General features: G+C 36.9%; 1 protein-coding gene across 4 annotated transcripts in view; it reads left to right on the top strand.

Moving 5' to 3' along the window:
- Positions 1–19,976, top strand: part of LOC139139425 (protein Hook homolog 3-like) — a 40,785-nt gene that overhangs the window by 1,419 nt on the left and 19,390 nt on the right. For 3 of the 4 annotated variants that reach the window (XM_070708337.1, XM_070708336.1, XM_070708338.1), the window contains exons 2-10: positions 172–257; positions 1,161–1,284; positions 1,659–1,791; positions 8,560–8,774; positions 9,462–9,556; positions 10,586–10,730; positions 15,502–15,714; positions 17,779–17,943; positions 19,634–19,782. In XM_070708337.1, coding sequence (XP_070564438.1) covers positions 172–257; positions 1,161–1,284; positions 1,659–1,791; positions 8,560–8,774; positions 9,462–9,556; positions 10,586–10,730; positions 15,502–15,714; positions 17,779–17,943; positions 19,634–19,782 — 1,325 coding nt within the window. The remainder of the gene's footprint in view (positions 1–171; positions 258–1,160; positions 1,285–1,658; positions 1,792–8,559; positions 8,775–9,461; positions 9,557–10,585; positions 10,731–15,501; positions 15,715–17,778; positions 17,944–19,633; positions 19,783–19,976) is intronic. The other variant, XM_070708339.1, reaches the window with a different exon arrangement.

A 19,976-nucleotide genomic window follows, 5' to 3' on the forward strand; every position in this document is an offset into this window, starting at 1 on the left:
CTTTAGCGATATAATGTTGCTATGCCAACCATACAGTTGTATGCTTGGTTCTTCTCATAACTGGGTTCACCTATCTTCTGAAATGACTTCAAATTCACAAGCAATGGCTCAAGCCCTTAATCTACATAAATGATGATATTTACAACTTTTCATGTTTTATTTTGATTTCAGCTGCAAACCCTCAAGCTCAAGTCAGCTCATTTATTAGTGGATGATTTAACTGATGGTGTTGCTATTAGTGAAGCTTTGTGTCATATGTAAGTATTATTACGCATGAACTAAGACCCATCATCAAATTATTAACAACTGTTACAATTTACACTACATCAATCTCCACACAGAGATTGAAGTGTGGTGTGGCAGCAGTGCGGGTGTGGATAATTCTAACCAAACTAGAGGGTCTCTGAGTCAGTTACCATGCACCCCCACCAATGTCTGCAGGCAAATTTAAATATTCCAAACTGGGACTTCTTTCAGTCTTGCACATGCCCAACTGGCTCAATAAACATGGCGGATATCTCAGATGTTAATAGAAGCTGTCCAGCTAGAGATCGCACTTTCTGTACACCGGTAAATAATACATATACAGTAGTAAAAATAATACACTATCTGCTAAAACTTTGACACTTGCGTCTGCAAAGTTGACAGCCATTGGAGCATACATTTTGAATAATTGATTCACATCCATGTAAGCTTGAGCAAGGTCTGTGTTTTGCAAGTGTTCACGGAATCGAGGATTGATATTGAAACTTGTGTATTTTTCATTTATTTTGGGGGGTTCAAAGTATTTCATATGAAAAGGGTAGAAAATGTATATTTTGGAAATGCGCAGTATCGAAAAAGTGGGTGTAAAATGTCGCAGAGATTAGTGTGGCCACTGCTGAGACTCCCTAGCTAACTTACAATTATCCATGCTACGCTACGATCTCTGTACAGAGGTTGGCAATACATATGTATTCTCTTTGGCTACATGTGATGGATACCTTAGTGTCAGGTTTATGTGGTACATTTAACAATTTTTGCACTCGTTATAGCCACTTTACCAACAGGAAAAATAGCACAACAATCAGTAAAACGTAATTCATCAATGAATCATATTTGTTCTTCTAGTCCAAAAATTAAATAATACAAAACTCATTACAATGACTTGATTCCCCCAGAGCACCAAATTACTTTGATGAAGTGTGGTTTGGCCGTATCAAGAAAGATGTTGGTGATAACTGGAGGCTAAAAATCAGCAATTTGAAGAAAGTACACAAAGGAATTCTTGACTACTATAATGATGTAAGTACTGTATGTATGTTCCCAGGTAACATCAACCACCCTGGCCATGCAGCACACTAACATCAACCACCCTAGCCATAGTAATTGGAAAACAAAATTTCATTCCTGTAGATTTAGCTGTCAAAAATAGTGCAAGTGTGACTTTGTTTAATTGTAATGTCAGTGTCATCTTGATGTTGCTACTGATCAAACCAGTTTCAGAAATAGTGTTGTGATTCTTCTGTATTACAATGACTTGGTTTGATCCTATTGAGCTGGAAAATCCTTGTAAAATAATGTGTAATGTCAGATTAAAATTAGACAAACACCAGATGTCACTTCCAAATTAGGACCCTTATCTTCTGACCAACATATGTTTGTCATATTATTCACAGGTATTAGGCCAACAGATATATGATTTCCGTATGCCAGATGTGAATGCCATTGGTGAGAGAGGTGACCCTGAAGAATTAGGACGTTTGTTGCAACTAACACTCGGATGTGCTGTCAACTGTGACCATAAAGAAGGTCAGTGGTAGGCTTTAACCTGTTCACCCCTATTTAATGTAAACAGGTCCATACTTGCCATTGATGATAATGGGTTTAGGCCAAACCATGATGCTAAACCACAGGCACCCATGGGTTGGGTAGTCTGCTAGATCGATCAATTTTCTGCTTGATCTATCGATCCCATGCTCAATCTGCCCACCACTGCAACCTAAATACTCCCGAGGTAAAACAGAATCACTCAATTTACTCATGACTTCGACCTGGCTTTACAACTGGCCATGGGCTCACACTCAAAACTACACTCCCATATACCTTGTTGGATCACAAATTTAACCATCTTCTTGAAAAAATTACATCAATGAACGTGTTACTTGCATCATCTTGAAGAAATTGGCTGTGTTTTTGAGGCCAAATGTAGTGAAACACGATCTGCAGAATGATTCTACCATATGACATGATATATTCTACTGCTGATTGGTTCATTTGTACATCACCAGTGATGTATTGAAATGACCTTCTTTCTAGCAGACTACCCAACAACCCATGGGTACCTGTTTGCTAAAAGGTTAAGACATGACATTGACATGAATCATGATCCTCAGATTTGTTGCACCTGCATGGCTAAAATTATAAATTTTTTGTTTTGTTGTTTTGTTAAGATATTCGAGATAAGGATATCAAAAAGGAAATGTTATGAAGGCTATTAATTTGTTAACAGAACTACCTGCAAAGTTTTGATGAGATCAGATGAAATATTGATTCCTTTCTTCATACATATATTGTCTCCACATTCATTAAGTCACTTCTTTTGCTGAATTGTGTCAGTTGAATGTTTGTGGGAGGAATTCTTGAGTGATACTGATGCAATTAGAGTGCTAGGTACATTAAGAATTTTGTCTGTTGAGAAGTACGACATGGTGTTTCATCAAGTCTGCTTCTGCTTGAGTGGTTATAAATGTAATACAATCATACTTGACAAAGGTAATCACAGAATGATGAATAGTGCAGAACAAAGAAATTACCAGAAATAGTGCAGAACAAAGAAATTACCAGAAATAGTGCAGAACAAAGAAATTACCAGAAATAGTGCAGAGCAAAGAAATTACCAGAAATAGTGCAGAACAAAGAAATTACCAGAAATAGTGCAGAGCAAAGAAATCACAAACTGGCAAGAGATTGACAGTTATGATATCTACATATGTTAAAATTCAAAGTGAAGCCACACAGAAAAACTTTCTACTATATTGCTATTTTTATAATTTTTACTTGTGTTACTAAATTTCTGTTGAAACACACAGACCTACCGTCAGTGATAATATCAAAGCTAATGTACATTTGTTCTCAATATAATTTGGCAAGGAACCTGATATACCGATGATTGCTGTACAGTGAATTGAGTCTGGATCGTCTCTATATTGCACAAGGAACAATAGTTGTGTAACATCAAGTTATCACTCACTATCAAATTCTGATATGTAGATTTTTTGAAAAGACAATGAGCTATAATCTACTGATCTTATCAGTTACTTATTGACCTTACTCTGTTATTTCAACTTAAACTAGGATTAATCGTAGCATCCAGTTGGTACTGATAAATGAGAAAATAGACTTCAGGGGGGTTTACACGTGTGAGTTAAGTCTGGAGTTGACACCGGAATAAATTTAAACCTGTGTCAGTTGGACGTGTGAACAGATAACACAGAACTAACAAAGAACTAAATTAATCCGGTGTCGGAGGGCTGGTTCAGGTTTGGTGCTCCGTACTAAACAATGGCCTCTTTACACGTGTGACCAGAACACCGAACTTAACGCCGAACTATTTCCTGTCTTTGGGCTTGCGGTCATTACCACAATGGACGGTGTTCAAGTAAGAAGCTCTCGCGATCGCGGCAACAATTGGTCACAGGAAGAGATCAGGCTACTAATTTCAATCTGGAGAGACGAAAACGTCATCCGTATGATGGACGGCACATCGAGGGAACGGCAAGTGTATGAAGTCGTCGCTGCCAAGGTCAGGGAGAAGGGACTCGAGAGGACAGCAGAACAATGCCACAACAAAATCAAACGGTTCCGAGCTCAGTTCAAGTCCGGGTCCGACAACAACCGTCGTGGTGGCAGAGCTAGACTTGGTTCAAGTCGGTGAATTTAAAAAAAAATCATTTACAATAGTTTCTCTTGTGTCTCTCCTATTTCGTACAAACCTATTCGGAATTTGGTAGCCCAGGCGAGGTTTTCCCAGCCATTGAATGCATTACCTTTGAGTCTGCGCAGTGTAGTGAGTTAGTTTCTGCCGGATTCATCGAGTGAAACTCTCCTGTATAGCGTTCACCCCACTCATAGCATCCACTCAAGTCACACGCGCGTTTCACATGAAAGCAAAATACAAATCATTGCGTTCACTCAACTCAAACATTCACAAATCACAGACTTGGACCAAGTCTATGGCAGAGCTAGAAAAACTATGCCATTTTACGATGAGTTGGCAGACCCGAACTAAATTTATACCTTGTGTATGACATGAAAACGTGAGATCGCTTAGATCGCTAATAAGGAATATTTACAGAGCGACTAATCAGATTCCCTCAGGTTTAAAAAAATACACGTGTAAACCCACCTTTCATCAATGCTGACATACCTATTGTCTATGATGCTTGAATACTTCAGTGAACATATGTAATATTAATGATTAAAATACACATACATTGTAATGTCAGAGAAATTTGAACATTTTTCCCTCATTACAATGCTAAAATCAATATCAACAACATGCTAAGTACGTAGTTTCCGTAATCTTCACTTTACATTTGTATTCATCTGAGAAGACTGTCTTTTGAAGGGGTTAGGATGAACTACAGAACATTGGGAATAGTTTTATTAATGATATGTCAAAAACTTTCTAGAAATAATTTCATATGGTAAAACTTAAATGCCTACCTTGTACCTATCATTAAAAGTCTGTCTTTTAAGTTTTACGGTAATTCATCGGGTCTCTTGTTGAATCCAAATTGTCATGGTTACCAATCAGTATCTTTGTTAGATCTCTGCCGTAACTGTTACAGTGAAGTATGAAAGTTAGTTCAGAAATTCCTACTCTAAACTCTATAAACCAGACTTCAACCGGTGATTACTTAAAATAATAATTCTTTTGCAAAAATAAAATGGCACAATGTTAAACTTCTTCTTAACTAGCATATTACAGTATTGTCCAGAGTAAGTGTGAGGTCTGAAATACTGATAGTGTACAGAGAGTGAAGTCTGCGATTCTGATAGTGTAGAGAGAGTGAAGTCTGCAATACTGATAGTGTAGAGAGAGTGAAGTCTGCAATACTGATAGTGTAGAGAGAGTGAAGTCTGCAATACTGATAGTGTAGAGAGAGTGAAGTCTGCAATACTGATAGTGTAGAGAGAGTGAAGTCTGCAATACTGATAGTGTAGAGAGAGTGAAGTCTGCAATACTTATAGTGTAGAGAGAGTGAAGTCTGCAATACTGATAGTGTACAGAGAGTGAAGTCTGCAATACTGATAGTGTAGAGAGAGTGAAGTCTGCAATATTGATAGTGTAGAGAGAGTGAAGTCTGCAATACTGATAGTGTAGAGAGAGTGAAGTCTGCAATACTGATAGTGTAGAATGAGTGAAGTCTGCAATACTGATAGTGTAGAGAGAGTGAAGTCTGCAATACTCAGAGTTCGCGTTTACGCAAAAATCGTGCGTATTTACGCATTGACATTGACTCCCTACGCATTTTTTTCATTGTTATGCGTTTTCTATACGCAAAGGATAACACCGAAAGCACTCCCCACGACTGAGCTTAGGCGACAACCAGACGAAATTTGTTGCAACACATTTCTGTCAATCACTCATTTTGTGTGGAAAGTTTCGGATTCTCTGGGTGTTGTCTGAAAAATCGGCATCGTAGTCCACACGTTATCACGGTAGGCACATTATCATGTCAGCTGTGCCTATGAATTACGTTGCTAATTTTCAGGCGAGCGATAGTTTCTGAAAGTGAGTGATTGACAGATATGTTGCGACAAATTATATAAATGCCAACTGTGCACGATCACCGCGTCTCGCTGTTCCTAAAGTTTGATCAAGCACACATGCAGGATGGCGTCGAAGCAGACAAATCTGTTTTCTTTCAACTTTGCTCTACGAGTCCGTGAAAAAAATGATTCATCGGTAGAGCTCGTCGGAATCCCGATAAATTTTGAACACTGCAGAAGTGTCTGGATGGTAACTGGTCGTCTAGGCACCAAGTCTTTTCGGCCAAAGTCGTTTCGGCCTCTCAATTTCTGGCCCCAAGTCACTTCGGCACCGCAACCCAAGACGTTTCGGCATCTGTGTTTCGATTTTTTCAAACTATTTAGTAATTGACTGATCCGTCATATTCGTAAGCGTGACCTTTGTGTTCTGACCAGTACTTTATGTTCATTTTGTGTGAATTTCGCCGTGCTGTTTCGTCACTACTTTCAAACTTTTGCCGTGTCGGCGGCTATTGATCATATCGATAAACTTGTGTCACAGATTTGAAAATGATATGAAGTTTTTTCTTACGGTCTCTTCCCATGTTCTCACAAAGATTAAAGCATGTACGTGAATGTTAGTTGACACTATACTTTTTAGTACTTTGATTTGTAACATTACGCTCCAGCACTAGTTCCCACGACTTGGTGCCAAAACGTCCAGAAACCGTCTGGATAAGCTGCCATAACTCTAACTTTTGGGTTGCCCGATGTGTTTTGATGGTCGCATGTATACCCTTCGCTGTTACGTTTCAACATTGTTCAAGTTGTTTGTTAAATAATGTTACAACGTACAATCCGATTATGTAGTGTAGGTTTATTCAACAGCACATTGTATTTTGCAGTCAGTTTTTTCATCAATCGAGTGCGGAAGTGAAATTACGCACTCAAATCCAGCCATTACGCAATTTTAGCAGACTAATGCGTATGCCGTACGCGAGGAGAAAAAAGTCACCGCGAACACTGAATACTGATAGTGTACAGAGAGTGAAGTCTGCAATACTGATAGTGTACAGAGAGTGAAGTCTGCAATACTGATAGTGTAGAGAGAGTGAAGTCTGCAATACTGATAGTGTACAGAGAGTGAAGTCTGCAATACTGATAGTGTACAGAGAGTGAAGTCTGCAATACTGATAGTGTAGAGAGAGTGAAGTCTGCAATACTGATAGTGTACAGAGAGTGAAGTCTGCAATACTGATAGTGTACAGAGAGTGAAGTCTGCAATACTGATAGTGTACAGAGAGTGAAGTCTGCAATACTGATAGTGTACAGAGAGTGAAGTCTGCAATACTGATAGTGTACAGAGAGTGAAGTCTGCAATACTGATAGTGTAGAGAGAGTGAAGTCTGCAATACTGATAGTGTAGAGAGAGTGAAGTCTGCAATACTGATAGTGTAGAGAGAGTGAAGTCTGCAATACTGATAGTGTAGAGAGAGTGAAGTCTGCAATACTGATAGTGTACAGAGAGTGAAGTCTGCAATACTGATAGTGTAGAGAGAGTGAAGTCTGCAATACTGATAGTGTAGAGAGAGTGAAGTCTGCAATACTGATAGTGTAGAGAGAGTGAAGTCTGCAATACTGATAGTGTAGAGAGAGTGAAGTCTGCAATACTGATAGTGTAGAGAGAGTGAAGTCTGCAATACTGATAGTGTAGAGAGAGTGAAGTCTGCAATACTGATAGTGTAGAGAGAGTGAAGTCTGCAATAGTGTAGAGAGAGTGAAGTCTGCAATACTGATAGTGTAGAGAGAGTGAAGTCTGCAATACTGATAGTGTAGAGAGAGTGAAGTCTGCAATACTGATAGTGTAGAGAGAGTGAAGTCTGCAATATTGATAGTGTAGAGAGAGTGAAGTCTGCAATAGTGTAGAGAGAGTGAAGTCTGCAATACTGATAGTGTAGAGAGAGTGAAGTCTGCAATACTGATAGTGTAGAGAGAGTGAAGTCTGCAATACTGATAGTGTAGAGAGAGTGAAGTCAGCAATACTGATAGTGTAGAGAGAGTGAAGTCAGCAATACTGATAGTGTAGAGAGAGTGAAGTCTGCAATACTGATAGTGTAGAGAGAGTGAAGTCTGCAATACTGATAGTGTAGAGAGAGTGAAGTCTGCAATACTGATAGTGTAGAGAGAGTGAAGTCTGCAATACTGATAGTGTAGAGAGAGTGAAGTCTGCAATACTGATAGTGTAGAGAGAGTGAAGTCTGCAATACTGATAGTGTAGAGAGAGTGAAGTCTGCAATACTGATAGTGTAGAGAGAGTGAAGTCTGCAATACTGATAGTGTACAGAGAGTGAAGTCTGCAATACTGATAGTGTAGAGAGAGTGAAGTCTGCAATACTGATAGTGTAGAGAGAGTGAAGTCTGCAATACTGATAGTGTAGAGAGAGTGAAGTCTGCAATACTGATAGTGTAGAGAGAGTGAAGTCTGCAATACTGATATTGTAGAGAGAGAGTGAAGTCTGCAATACTGATAGTGTACAGAGAGTGAAGTCTGCAATACTGATAGTGTAGAGAGAGTGAAGTCTGCAATACTGATAGTGTAGAGAGAGTGAAGTCTGCAATACTGATAGTGTAGAGAGAGCGAAGTCTGCAATACTGATAGTGTAGAGAGAGTGAAGTCTGCAATACTGATAGTGTAGAGAGAGCGAAGTCTGCAATACTGATAGTGTAGAGAGAGATGGGCAGAGTATGACATCAGTGTCAGTGGTATGAAATAATGTAAACCATAATGACAACTATTTTCATGTCATTGCACCCAATGTTTAGATTACATCAACGGCATCATGGTAATGGAAGAGTCTGTACAACATGTTGTAATGAATGCAATTCAGGAGCTTATGACCAAAGAGAAACCAACATCACAGGCAGCTGAAGATTTTTCTGAAATTGAACAACAGTTGAAAAGAGCATTAGAAGAGATACAACGAATAAATAGAGAAAAAGAGGATCTCACTACGAGAAATCAAGAATATGAAACACAGGTAAAATTTTACTCATCATGTTACAATGTAATAAAACAAACAGAGATCATTTAGAAGGAACATATTGTAAATTGATAAAAATTATTTTCAAAGACCAACATAAAGAAACAATGAAATCATACAAAAACTGTTGATATATAAGTATAACAGTTTTTATATTTTAAATTGAAACATTCTGTAGTGGTCTATCAAGTTTTGCTTTCAGAGTGTAAAATGTCCTCGTTCATGCCACAAGTTAATGGATTTGCATTATGAGTACTCTGTACTGAAAGCATATCACACTGAAATTTTGTTGATTTTATGCGTGAGTGCAATTCTTTGTGAATCAGTGGGGAAACTATGAGAGGAATGTCCACAATATCACAATGTATTAAAAGGTGGATATACAGTACATGTGGATCGATTACATACAGGTTTATCTTGTTATCCCTTGTGCATGTATGTAAATGGTTAGATCCATGCCATCCTCATTGACAACAACTGGGATGTCCCAGCTGTGAAAGAGTGAAATCAACAATGGAATATAAGCTTAGTACACACGTGTACTGTTACTATATGAAAGGCAGAAATCCCTGTACCAGCAAATGTACATTAATGTGTAACTTATAGTTGTCAATAAACTTCATCCTAAATTCTATTTAATTCCAAATTGTTCTGTATATTAAGTAAAATTTTTTCCTTTTGCAGGTTGCCAGTATTATAGAAGAAAAAAATGTGTTACAGTCAGAAAATCAGAAATTATTACAGAAAATAGAACATGGAGAAGGATTTGATGATCCAAGGTATGTAGTGTTGAAGGCTGTAAAATAGACAGAAGAGGTGTCTGTCTTCTGTCTATGGCTTTATTACCTATTTTATTTACCTATCTGTTTGGACCAATACATTGCATATGTCGGTATAAGCCATTCTTTTGCAGTATAATTCGGTTGTTTCTTCTTTTGCGAAGTTGTAACAGTAGATTGTTTCTAATCTACAGTGTTTTGTCAAAAAAAATTCTTGTAGACAAAAGTTTTATACTAAAATGCTAACTCATCGAGGGCTATGTATTCATACCAGTATAGTTAAGATATGATGCATCAAGGAGTATCGTCTCTTAGGATAATTTCTAACATTGAATTTTATCTAATATGTAAAGACATTGTATAATGTAACTCAGGTTGCTAACATGCATGTTGTCAACTTACACTTGATGTGTAATATTTTAATAACTGTTTGAATAAATCTTCAAGATGATAAAGACTTCTCAAACAGGACCCACCTGTCAACTTCTTCAGTATTTAATGGAACATCTTTTTCAGAGAAATTGATATTGGTTTGAATATAAAATATGGAAAATATTGTTTTATGAAACATGCTGAAACATTTCAAAAACAATTGTGTAATGGCAATATAGATGATATGATTTATAAAAAACTATTTTTGACTTATAGTGCAAAATAGGTAACCATGTTATCAGTGACTGTTGCTCAAACTTGTTTTATGAACCAGCAGTCAGCTATGATGATAAAACTCCAACTTATTTCTGTAACAACAGCAAAAACACGGAGAACAAAAACAAAAAAGAACTATTATTTGCTGAAGAGGGTAACAAACTGGTTTTATCACATATCATCATATAAGAGTAACAATTAAACTAACAGAAATAACAATATTCTACTTTAATCTCTTTCAGTAAAACTAACTGCATGTCTATTTCATCCCCTACCATCAAAGTACTAACTTGTAATGCTACTTACCTGACCTGCCCAGCAAGGGTACTTCAGGTTTGGCAGAATAGCCATTCAAATATAGCTGTTCTATCATATGTGCAGCACCCTTGCTGGCAGAAGGTATCAGCAATTACAGACACAGATTGAACAGCTCCAAGAAGAAAACTACAGATTGGAATCACAAAGAGAAGATTTTAGAATCAAAGCTGAAGTCCAAGAAAAAGAACTGATTGAACTTTCTCAGAAGGTAAACGTTCATTTCAGAATTATATCCACCTATTACTGATAAAAATCAAATTACATTTGCCACACAGCTAACATTCAGTAGGTCACAAATTAGTTCAAGAATGAGGCTCATTTTGATGTCTTTTGATATTGATTCCAATAATCCTACTGTCTGCTGGCATCAATTTCAGCAATTCATGTGAAAAGTTTCAACTGTACTTTATTGACCGAACAAAATGTTATATGCTAGATATGAAAAGTTTCCTGATTTCTTGCTTTTGAAATATTCACATCAGGAATGATTTAACATCAAAATGAAAGTTTTGCAACATTCTAACAACCAACCTTCAAGTCAATTACAGTTGGAAATGTATAATCTGGTGCTGAAAATATGCTGGTACATCAAACAGATGGATTCAGAATCAGTTTCAAATGCATGAAAATGATTCTACTTCTGACAACTTCTCTGCTAGTCTTGGTTACCCAGACTGCTCTGCAGGGCTGTCTTCTGGCTGCCCCTACACAGTCTTGGGAAATCCCATTCAAAAATCTGTGACAAGCGTGATTTTATCCTTGGAGCAAGTAATCTACGTTTTGAAACAAAGTCATGGACAATATAGCTTCAACATGTTCAAGCTAATGTAGTAAGTGGCTTTCACAAGTAATCAGTGTGAATTGTGACTTCTGTAACCTGGGTCAATCGTCTCCTCCTTGTCTGTAAACTGACCCAAGGCATAAAAGTCTCAGTTCACATTCATTACTAACGAGGGACTTCAGAAGCCACACCTACATAACCTTGATTTTATATATTCAGTGACTTTGTCTCAAAATATAAATTACATCATATAGATCAGTTGCTCCTAGGATGCATCGCTCTTGTCCACAGTCGGCTATCTAAGCTCTGAGATTGTTGCCTGGGATTTCCCAGACTGTAGAAGCGGCTGGAAGAGAGCCCTGCAAAGCAGTCTGGGTAACCAAGACTACTTCTCTGCAAAACACCTAGCTATACATCAGCTTGTCATTCAACACTGTCCCTTACTTTATACCTAGTTTGACTAGTTGCCAACAAAGGAAGTTGGATCCTGTATTTCAGGTTGTTCTTCATCATGATGAATAATTATCAATTTAGACACAACCTTATCGTCACATACCTTCAATTCAACTGAATTTGTGAAATTATTAGAGACTGCATGCCTCGTTAGCAAGTTTTATTTTCTTAGTACGTCATTCTTATTAAAAGGAAATCCCAGGCTATGTAATTTGTCTTTACTCTTATGTCACACAACATCAACTATTATGAAAACCAGATATGAACTGTAAATGCTCACGTGTTTCATTATATATTGCAGTTATGTGTAAATTTGAACCTTTGCCACATGTTTGCAACTTCATTGAAAGTATTATGATCAACATAATGAACAATATTCACCACAGATTAACTCTATAGGTCATTAAGTATTCAAATACGCAATTACCTGAAATAAAAATAATTAATTTCTTTGACTGCTATAATTGTATCACCACTTATATTGCAAGTGTAATTGCCTCTTGTCAAGTCCTTCAAACTAAATATTCCAAACTTTCAAAGCTCATTAGATATGCAAACTATAAATTAGCTGACATGAAAACTTAAGTGCGAAATGACTTCCAATATCGGTATATCCTGGTATAATCATCAATATACATAGCATGTTATGCCAACTTTGATCAGATAAATCCAAGTATATATCCTAATTAGGAAAGCTCATGAAATACACAAATTAAAAATTGGCTGAAGCAAAAATACTTAATGCCTTTCAATAATATTAGCCTACATAATGGTATCTATAATGTACATAGCAAGTTTCATCAATTTTGGTCATGTGAATTCAAATATATATCCCTATTTTCAAAAATCATTAAATATGCAAATTAGGAGCTGCATGAAGTAAAATTGCTTAATGACTTTCAATAACGTCGTATCATAGTATCTTTAATGTACATAGCAAGTTTCGTCAACTTTGGTCTAGTCAATTCTAGTCAATACAGATAAATATCCCTGATTATTAAAGTTCATTAAATATGCAAATAAGGAATTGGCTAAAGTTCAAATGCTTAATGACTTTCAATAATGTTCTTTCATAGTATCTTTAATGTACATAGCCAGTTTCGTCAACTTTGGTCTCGTCAATTCAGATAAATACCCCTAATTAGGAAAGTTCATAAAATATGCAAATTAGGAATTGGCTGAAGTAAAAATGCTTAATGACATTTAATAATGTTCTATCATAGTATCTTTAATGTACATAGCAAGTTTCATCAATTTGGTTATGTAAATTCAAATATATATCCTTAATTTCGAAAGGTAATTAAATATGCAAATTACGATTTTGATGAAGTAAAAATGCTTAATGACTTTCAATAGTGTTAAATCATACTATGTTCAATATGGATACCAAGTTTCGTCAATGTTGATCGAGTAAATTCAGATATATACCCCTAATTAGGAAATTTCATTAAATATGCAAATTAGTAATTATCTTTCACGTCACCCCTTAATAACTTTCACAGCTGATATATCTTGATGTGATCAACATTTGTAGCAAATCTCAGCAAATTATGTGCAGTCGTTCTCAATATATATCCGTTTTTTCTAAAATCATTAATTATGCAAATGAGCAAAAAGTAAGGAAAGCCACATCCACCAAAAACTAATCAGTTCTTGCCATATGCAAACTGAATCTATGTACCAGATTTGATTCTGATATGACAAGCTGGTTTTGAGATATTGAGCACACAGACAGACAGACACACAGATAGACAGACAGACGGACAGACACACAGACAGACAGACAGACAGACATCGCTGCGACATATGCTCACGTGTGTCAACACGTGAGCAAACCAGACTCAGATAAGTTTAGTGGAGTGAAAGGTGAGGTTTATGTTCTTATTCACACCAAAGAAAGTTACACTAAAGGAACAGTAACTTCAACATTTGATAATATTTCTAGAATTGGTATTCTGAGAATAACTATGACAGAACCCCATGGCAAGACAGTGCAAACGTTAGAAAGTTAGTGATTTAATTTATATTGGTAAAAATATTATAATTGACTTGTCATTTAAAGACTTGATTGTTGGAAAACTTGATGTTGATAACTGTATCAACAATGTCATTGTAATTGCAATGTTTTCAATTTACAAATCATGGTTAATTTGTCAAAGCAAGAATGTGTACACCTTTAAGAATTTCTGCACATTTTCTCTTTTTAAAGAAGAATTGGTATGTAGAATGAAAATCGAAACCGAAATTAATAGCGATATTGCCAGACGAAAATGAGAAGGCCTGTTGAGAATTATGTCCTAGTACTTCTCTGGCTTTCGTTAGTGTAATATATGTTAATTTGAGTCTCTGTTTTGTATCGTATTATTTATAACGAAATGAATAAACTGATTTAAGAGAAAAAAATTAAAAAAAATATATTAGCATTGTCCCCCCCCCCCAAAAAAAAAAAAAACCAGTGCAAACGTGCCATACTCTCTGGCTATTCTGCAGCAGGTCATACTGGCAAGAGCTTGTAGCTCATGCCAGGATGACCAAGTCTCATTCTTACTCCTGGCTTGTAAACAAACGGGTCGTCACAATCAGGGTGCACTAGAGTGTGTCACTTAGGTCAAAATTTCAAGTTCATGATAACTGTCCAGTTAAATTATATGTTGAAAGGTTATGGTATGGGGCATATCTTCCTAAAATTACACTGTCACGGATGCTACATTTCCATATTTTAGGAATATTAATAGTGAATGCAAGGGAGAGTAATTATATCATTTGTTTATTTGAGGTAGGCACCAATTGACACTTAGGCCTGTGACATCAGATCTTTTATAACTCCTGTTGTCCTTAAGATATGAGTGTGTCACGGACGCTACAAGAAATTCCGACCACAACGATCTCCATTTTCATTTATTCACAAATCAATACAATATGCAGTTTATTTTAATTTGGTGTATAAAATGCTTGCCATGGATGTTGAGGTTGGAATTAAATTCAATATTACAATATTTTACCCATTTTTCTACATATAAACTTAAGGTATATGTACTTATGGTCATCAAACACAAAAAACATAACGTTGTTACAGTTTTGGTAAAAATACCACAGTTTCTGTTCCGATGCACATAATCACATGAAATAACTTGTGAAAGAAAGTTTAGGTATTCTGCAATAACATATGTAAGCTAAAAATTCCACAATTTCACCACTGTGTTCCAAAAAACATTTTGAAATTAAGTACATTTTGAAGTGAAACAGCATAACGCTACTTTTTACAGATTTTAAAGGCATTTTTGTGGATGTACAACCAAACCTGCACAATATATGCAATATTTCTTTATGTGACCAAGTTAGATACAACTATTACTATTTATTAGAAACAAATAAGCAATATAATATCAGTCTGAATAGCAGATATATGTCCATAACAAATGAAAATCATCTAGCGCACCCTGATTGTGACTGACCCGAAATTAAACTGTAGTTTCAGAATAATGGATATCAAGAGTGAGAAATATTATATTTTTGTTTTCATTTTGAAGTCTCATTTAACCTTCAAAATTTGCGTCATGAGGAGAAGTCAGACATTCTAGGATTTTAGCGTGAGATGCCTCCTTTGACATGTATTTTATTATCTGTACAGTACGTAGCTTGTAGAATTTGGTTTGTGTGTGTTGATACGGGCAGTAATAATATCTTGTCATCAGTTCGGTATTTGTAAATAAACTTGAAATGATAACTTTTCCTTTGTTTGCAGAATGAAGAGCTGTCTACACTGGCAGAAGAAGCAAGAGCTCTTAATGATGAGTTGGATATACTCAGACACACCTCTGATAAAGTGGCTAAGTATGAAGCTACACTGGAATCGTACAAAAAGAAATTAGAAGAATTGAGTGACTTGAAAAGACAACTGAAAATTTTGGAAGAAAAGAACACTTCATATATGCAGACTAACATGGATCTAGAAGAAGTAAGTAAACTTCATCAGCTTGAAATTATGTTTGAAATTCCTATTGTGTGCTCACAGTGTCAATGTAATTCCTATTGTGTGCTCACAGTATCAACGAAATTCCTATTGTGTGCTCACAGTATCAATGTAATTACTTCAAGTTCATCAATGGTTTAATTCATCTTACAAGTTATGAAAAGTAAGTAACTGTAAAATGTGATAATGTAACATTATTTCTGGCTAGCATTTTAGCTTTCAATATGGTCAATATATGTGCTAGCATTCATGTATGTGATAGTACAGCCTTATACAGGCCATATGATCGCAAGGTCGGTGGTACAGCCTTATACAGGCCATATGATCTCCAGGTCGGTGGTACAGCCTTATACAGGCCATATGATCTCCATGTCGGTGGTACAGCCTTATACAGCCATATGATCTCCAGGTCGGTGGTACAGCCTTATACAGGCCATATGATCTCCAGGTCGGTGGTACAGCCTTATACAGGCCATATGATCTCCATGTCAGTGGTACAGCCTTATACAGGCCATATGATCTCCAGGTCGGTGGTACAGCCTTATACAGGCCATATGATCTCCAGGTCAGTGGTACAGCCTTATACAGGCCATATGATCTCCATGTCGGTGGTACAGCCTTATACAGGCCATATGATCTCCAGGTCGGTGGTACAGCCTTATACAGGCCATATGATCTCCATGTCGGTGGTACAGCCTTATACAGGCCATATGATCTCCATGTCGGTGGTACAGCCTTATACAGGCCATATGATCTCCATGTCGGTGGTACAGCCTTATACAGGCCATATGATCTCCATGTCGGTGGTACAGCCTTATACAGGCCATATGATCTCCATGTCGGTGGTACAGCCTTATACAGGCCATATGATCTCCATGTCAGTGGTACAGCCTAATACAGGCCATATGATCTCCAGGTCGGTGGTACAGCCTTATACAGGCCATATGATCTCCATGTCGGTGGTACAGCCTTATACAGGCCATACAATCTCCAGGTCGGTGGTACAGCCTTATACAGGCCATATGATCTCCATGTCGGTGGTACAGCCTTATACAGGCCATATGATCTCCATGTCGGTGGTACAGCCTTATACAGGCCATATGAAGTCTGGGTCAGTTGTACAGCCTTATACAGGCCATATGATCTGCATGTCAGTTGTACAGCCTTATACAGGCCATATGATCTGCATGTCGGTGGTACAGCCTTATACAGGCCATAGAATCTCCAGGTCGGTGGTACAGCCTAATACAGCCATATGATCTCCATGTCGGTGGTACAGCCTTATACAGGCCATATGATCTCCATGTCCGTGGTACAGCCTTATACAGGCCATATGAACTCTGGGTCAGTTGTACAGCCTTATACAGGCCATATGATCTCCATGTCAGTGGTACAGCCTTATACAGGCCATATGATCTCCATGTCAGTGGTACAGCCTTATACAGGCCATATGATCTCAAGGTTGGTGGTACAGCCTTATACAGGCCATATGATCTCCATGTCGGTGGTACAGCCTTATACAGGCCATAGAATCTCCATGTCGGTGGTACAGCCTTATACAGGCCATAATATCACCATATGATCTCTGTGATACACACATGCATTTCAATAAAAAAACTGCAACCAAGTCCAAGTCATCAGCAACAGAGACCAAGAGTTCCCCAAAACAGTTGTAAGTTGATCAGTTTGATGTGACCAGGGTCATGATGCTATTGTCCATCACTGGGTAGCATGTTGGGGCCGACAAGACTGGTATTTTAATGTGGAAGGGATGTACATTGGAAGGAGCGAGTACTGTTAATCTGAGATGTTACTTGGTTCTTTACAAAGCTGCAAACTACACTGCTGAAGTCTAGAAACATTTGTTTAGTATAAAGTTTGTAACATTAGGTAGCATGTCAAACCTTGGTCACTTCTCGTAAACTTGATTAAGATGTCTGTATTTGATATGTAAGGTTGAAAATCAAGTCTTTTCACGTGAAATTACATTTCAATTTTGTGGCCACATCCAACGTTGGCAGTACATTTTGTGATTTTCCTTGACTACAGGAAGTAAAGAAGTCTGGTGCTCTCCGCTCACAAATTGAAAACTATAAAAAACAAGTGCATGAGTTACATGCACAGTTGACAGAAGAAACAAAAAGAGCTGACAAAGCTGAATTTGAACAAACCAGATTACAAGAAAAATGTGAACAGTTGTACAGAGAACAAGTGGTAAGAACCTGTTATTTTATTGCTCACAAAATTGCAATGCATTGAATAAGAATCGTGCAGCATACACTTACTCTTTATTTACCATGTTGAATTTATGAATAGTCTGGTAGATCCGATAAACAACTCAAAATAGGAAATTAAAGTTCAAAACAGCTGAAAACATCCATGATGTTCAGACTGTTAATTGACATTGAACAAATGACATCAAATCAAATAGAACTTGTAGAAGATAGTTTGAGCCACAGAATCATCAAAAATTGCCTATACCCTCAATTTAAAATTCAGTTTTGTAATTGTGGACTGTAATTCTAGGAAAAAATGGTCAATAATACCATGTGGTACATACAGCTACCATGTCTAAGTGTATAGCATTCTGGTTTGGTAACACAAAACTGAGATTATTCTAAGGGATCTTTAAATCAAGCACAAAAGTTTTCTGTCATACATGCTTAATTTATGTTGAAATTTATGTACCTTTATTTCGCACCTTTTTGCATACAGTGACTTTAAAAAATCGATTTATGTCAAAGATCAATTGTAGAAACAAAAATGTGCCAACATTATTTGATCACAGTAAAAGCCAGCTTAAAATAAATGATGAAATTGATCTAAATATTGTCACACATTTGTAATTGCCTTGAAAACTTGCTCCTGAATTTACCACAGTAGTGGCACTGATCAAAGGACTGTATGTTGACCAGTAATGAAACACATGCTACAGAGTATACGCTCTGGTTCACTTTATATAAAGGCAATTGTATAACATTAGAATACCACCCCATGTCACATTATGTAGCAGCTGAGTCAGAGTCAAGCTGTACTCTTGTCTTTGCCTTGACATTTAATTAAAGTTGTTCACTCAAAAATGTTAAAGTTGAAAAGACACCTAATTATTTTACCAATGGTCAAATATCTCCAATTATTTAGTTTCTTTTTCCTCCAGAAAACCACACAAACTAATCAGTTCCTACTGGCTAACTGGTTTTATTGCTACATGTATATCTAAATAATTACATTAGAAGTCTACTGTCAAACCAAACTATCATCCGCCTATTGTTTGATGCAACTTAACCTCAGGCACTGGTCCTGTAGTAAAATTTGAATCACCTTTATAAACCAGATACACAAGTGAGAAAACATTTACATCAATTTCATCACTCAATCCAGCTGGCTTTCACTGTAACTGTTCTTGTGATATCATGAACAGCGATGGCACTAGTACAGTGATAGCACCCATAGCTAAAAAGATAGTACAATGCAGCTATATTTCCCAGCCTAACTGGTATAATATTCTGTATGACTTTTGAAAATCAAACTGTATAAACTATTCCTTGGTGAAGGAGTGATTTGGTGAGATAATAGCTTGCAGAAATTCCTAAATTAAGAAGAAACTTTAAAACAAAGACACCATATGGTCAGCTGATTGGCATTGATTTATGTGATGTGAACATGCATTAACCGCACTTCTAAGCAACCAACCTTTCTTTAGGGAAGGTTTTATACACAAACAACAGTTTATACTCGGATGAATATTATATGAAGTGAATAAGTATCGTTATTTGATCAGCACAGCAAGAGTCATTTGATGTTTGAAAGGGTTGCATAATTTATTGAGTATCTTTCTTTGAAACCTATGTTAGAGTAACAGTAGCGACCATGAACATGGACATCTTTTCCACTCTCTCCACAGAGACTTACAGAGGAAAGAGATTCACTGAAAGAAAGTAATGAAGAGTTAACAATGGCAAAGTTAGGGACTCAAATAGGAGGACCTCCTAGGTCACCTGGGAGTCCTGACACAGTACCAATTCTGGGTGATATGGTTCCTCCAGAAATCAAGTAAGTACTGGGATGTGTGCTCAGATCTGCTCAGTTAATAGCAATGTAACAAATTAACCTCCAGAATACAGCAAGATCACACAGGAATAGTGAGTACGGAAGAGCAGAATAGATGGTTTATAGTGATGTAGTTTGATTTTACTGAGCGGTGTGCTGTCCTTTGATTATTACCTAATTTCAATCAGAGAATTTGT

The sequence above is a fragment of the Ptychodera flava genome, chromosome 8 (genome assembly GCF_041260155.1).
Source record: "Ptychodera flava strain L36383 chromosome 8, AS_Pfla_20210202, whole genome shotgun sequence".
Lineage (NCBI taxonomy): Eukaryota > Metazoa > Hemichordata > Enteropneusta > Ptychoderidae > Ptychodera > Ptychodera flava.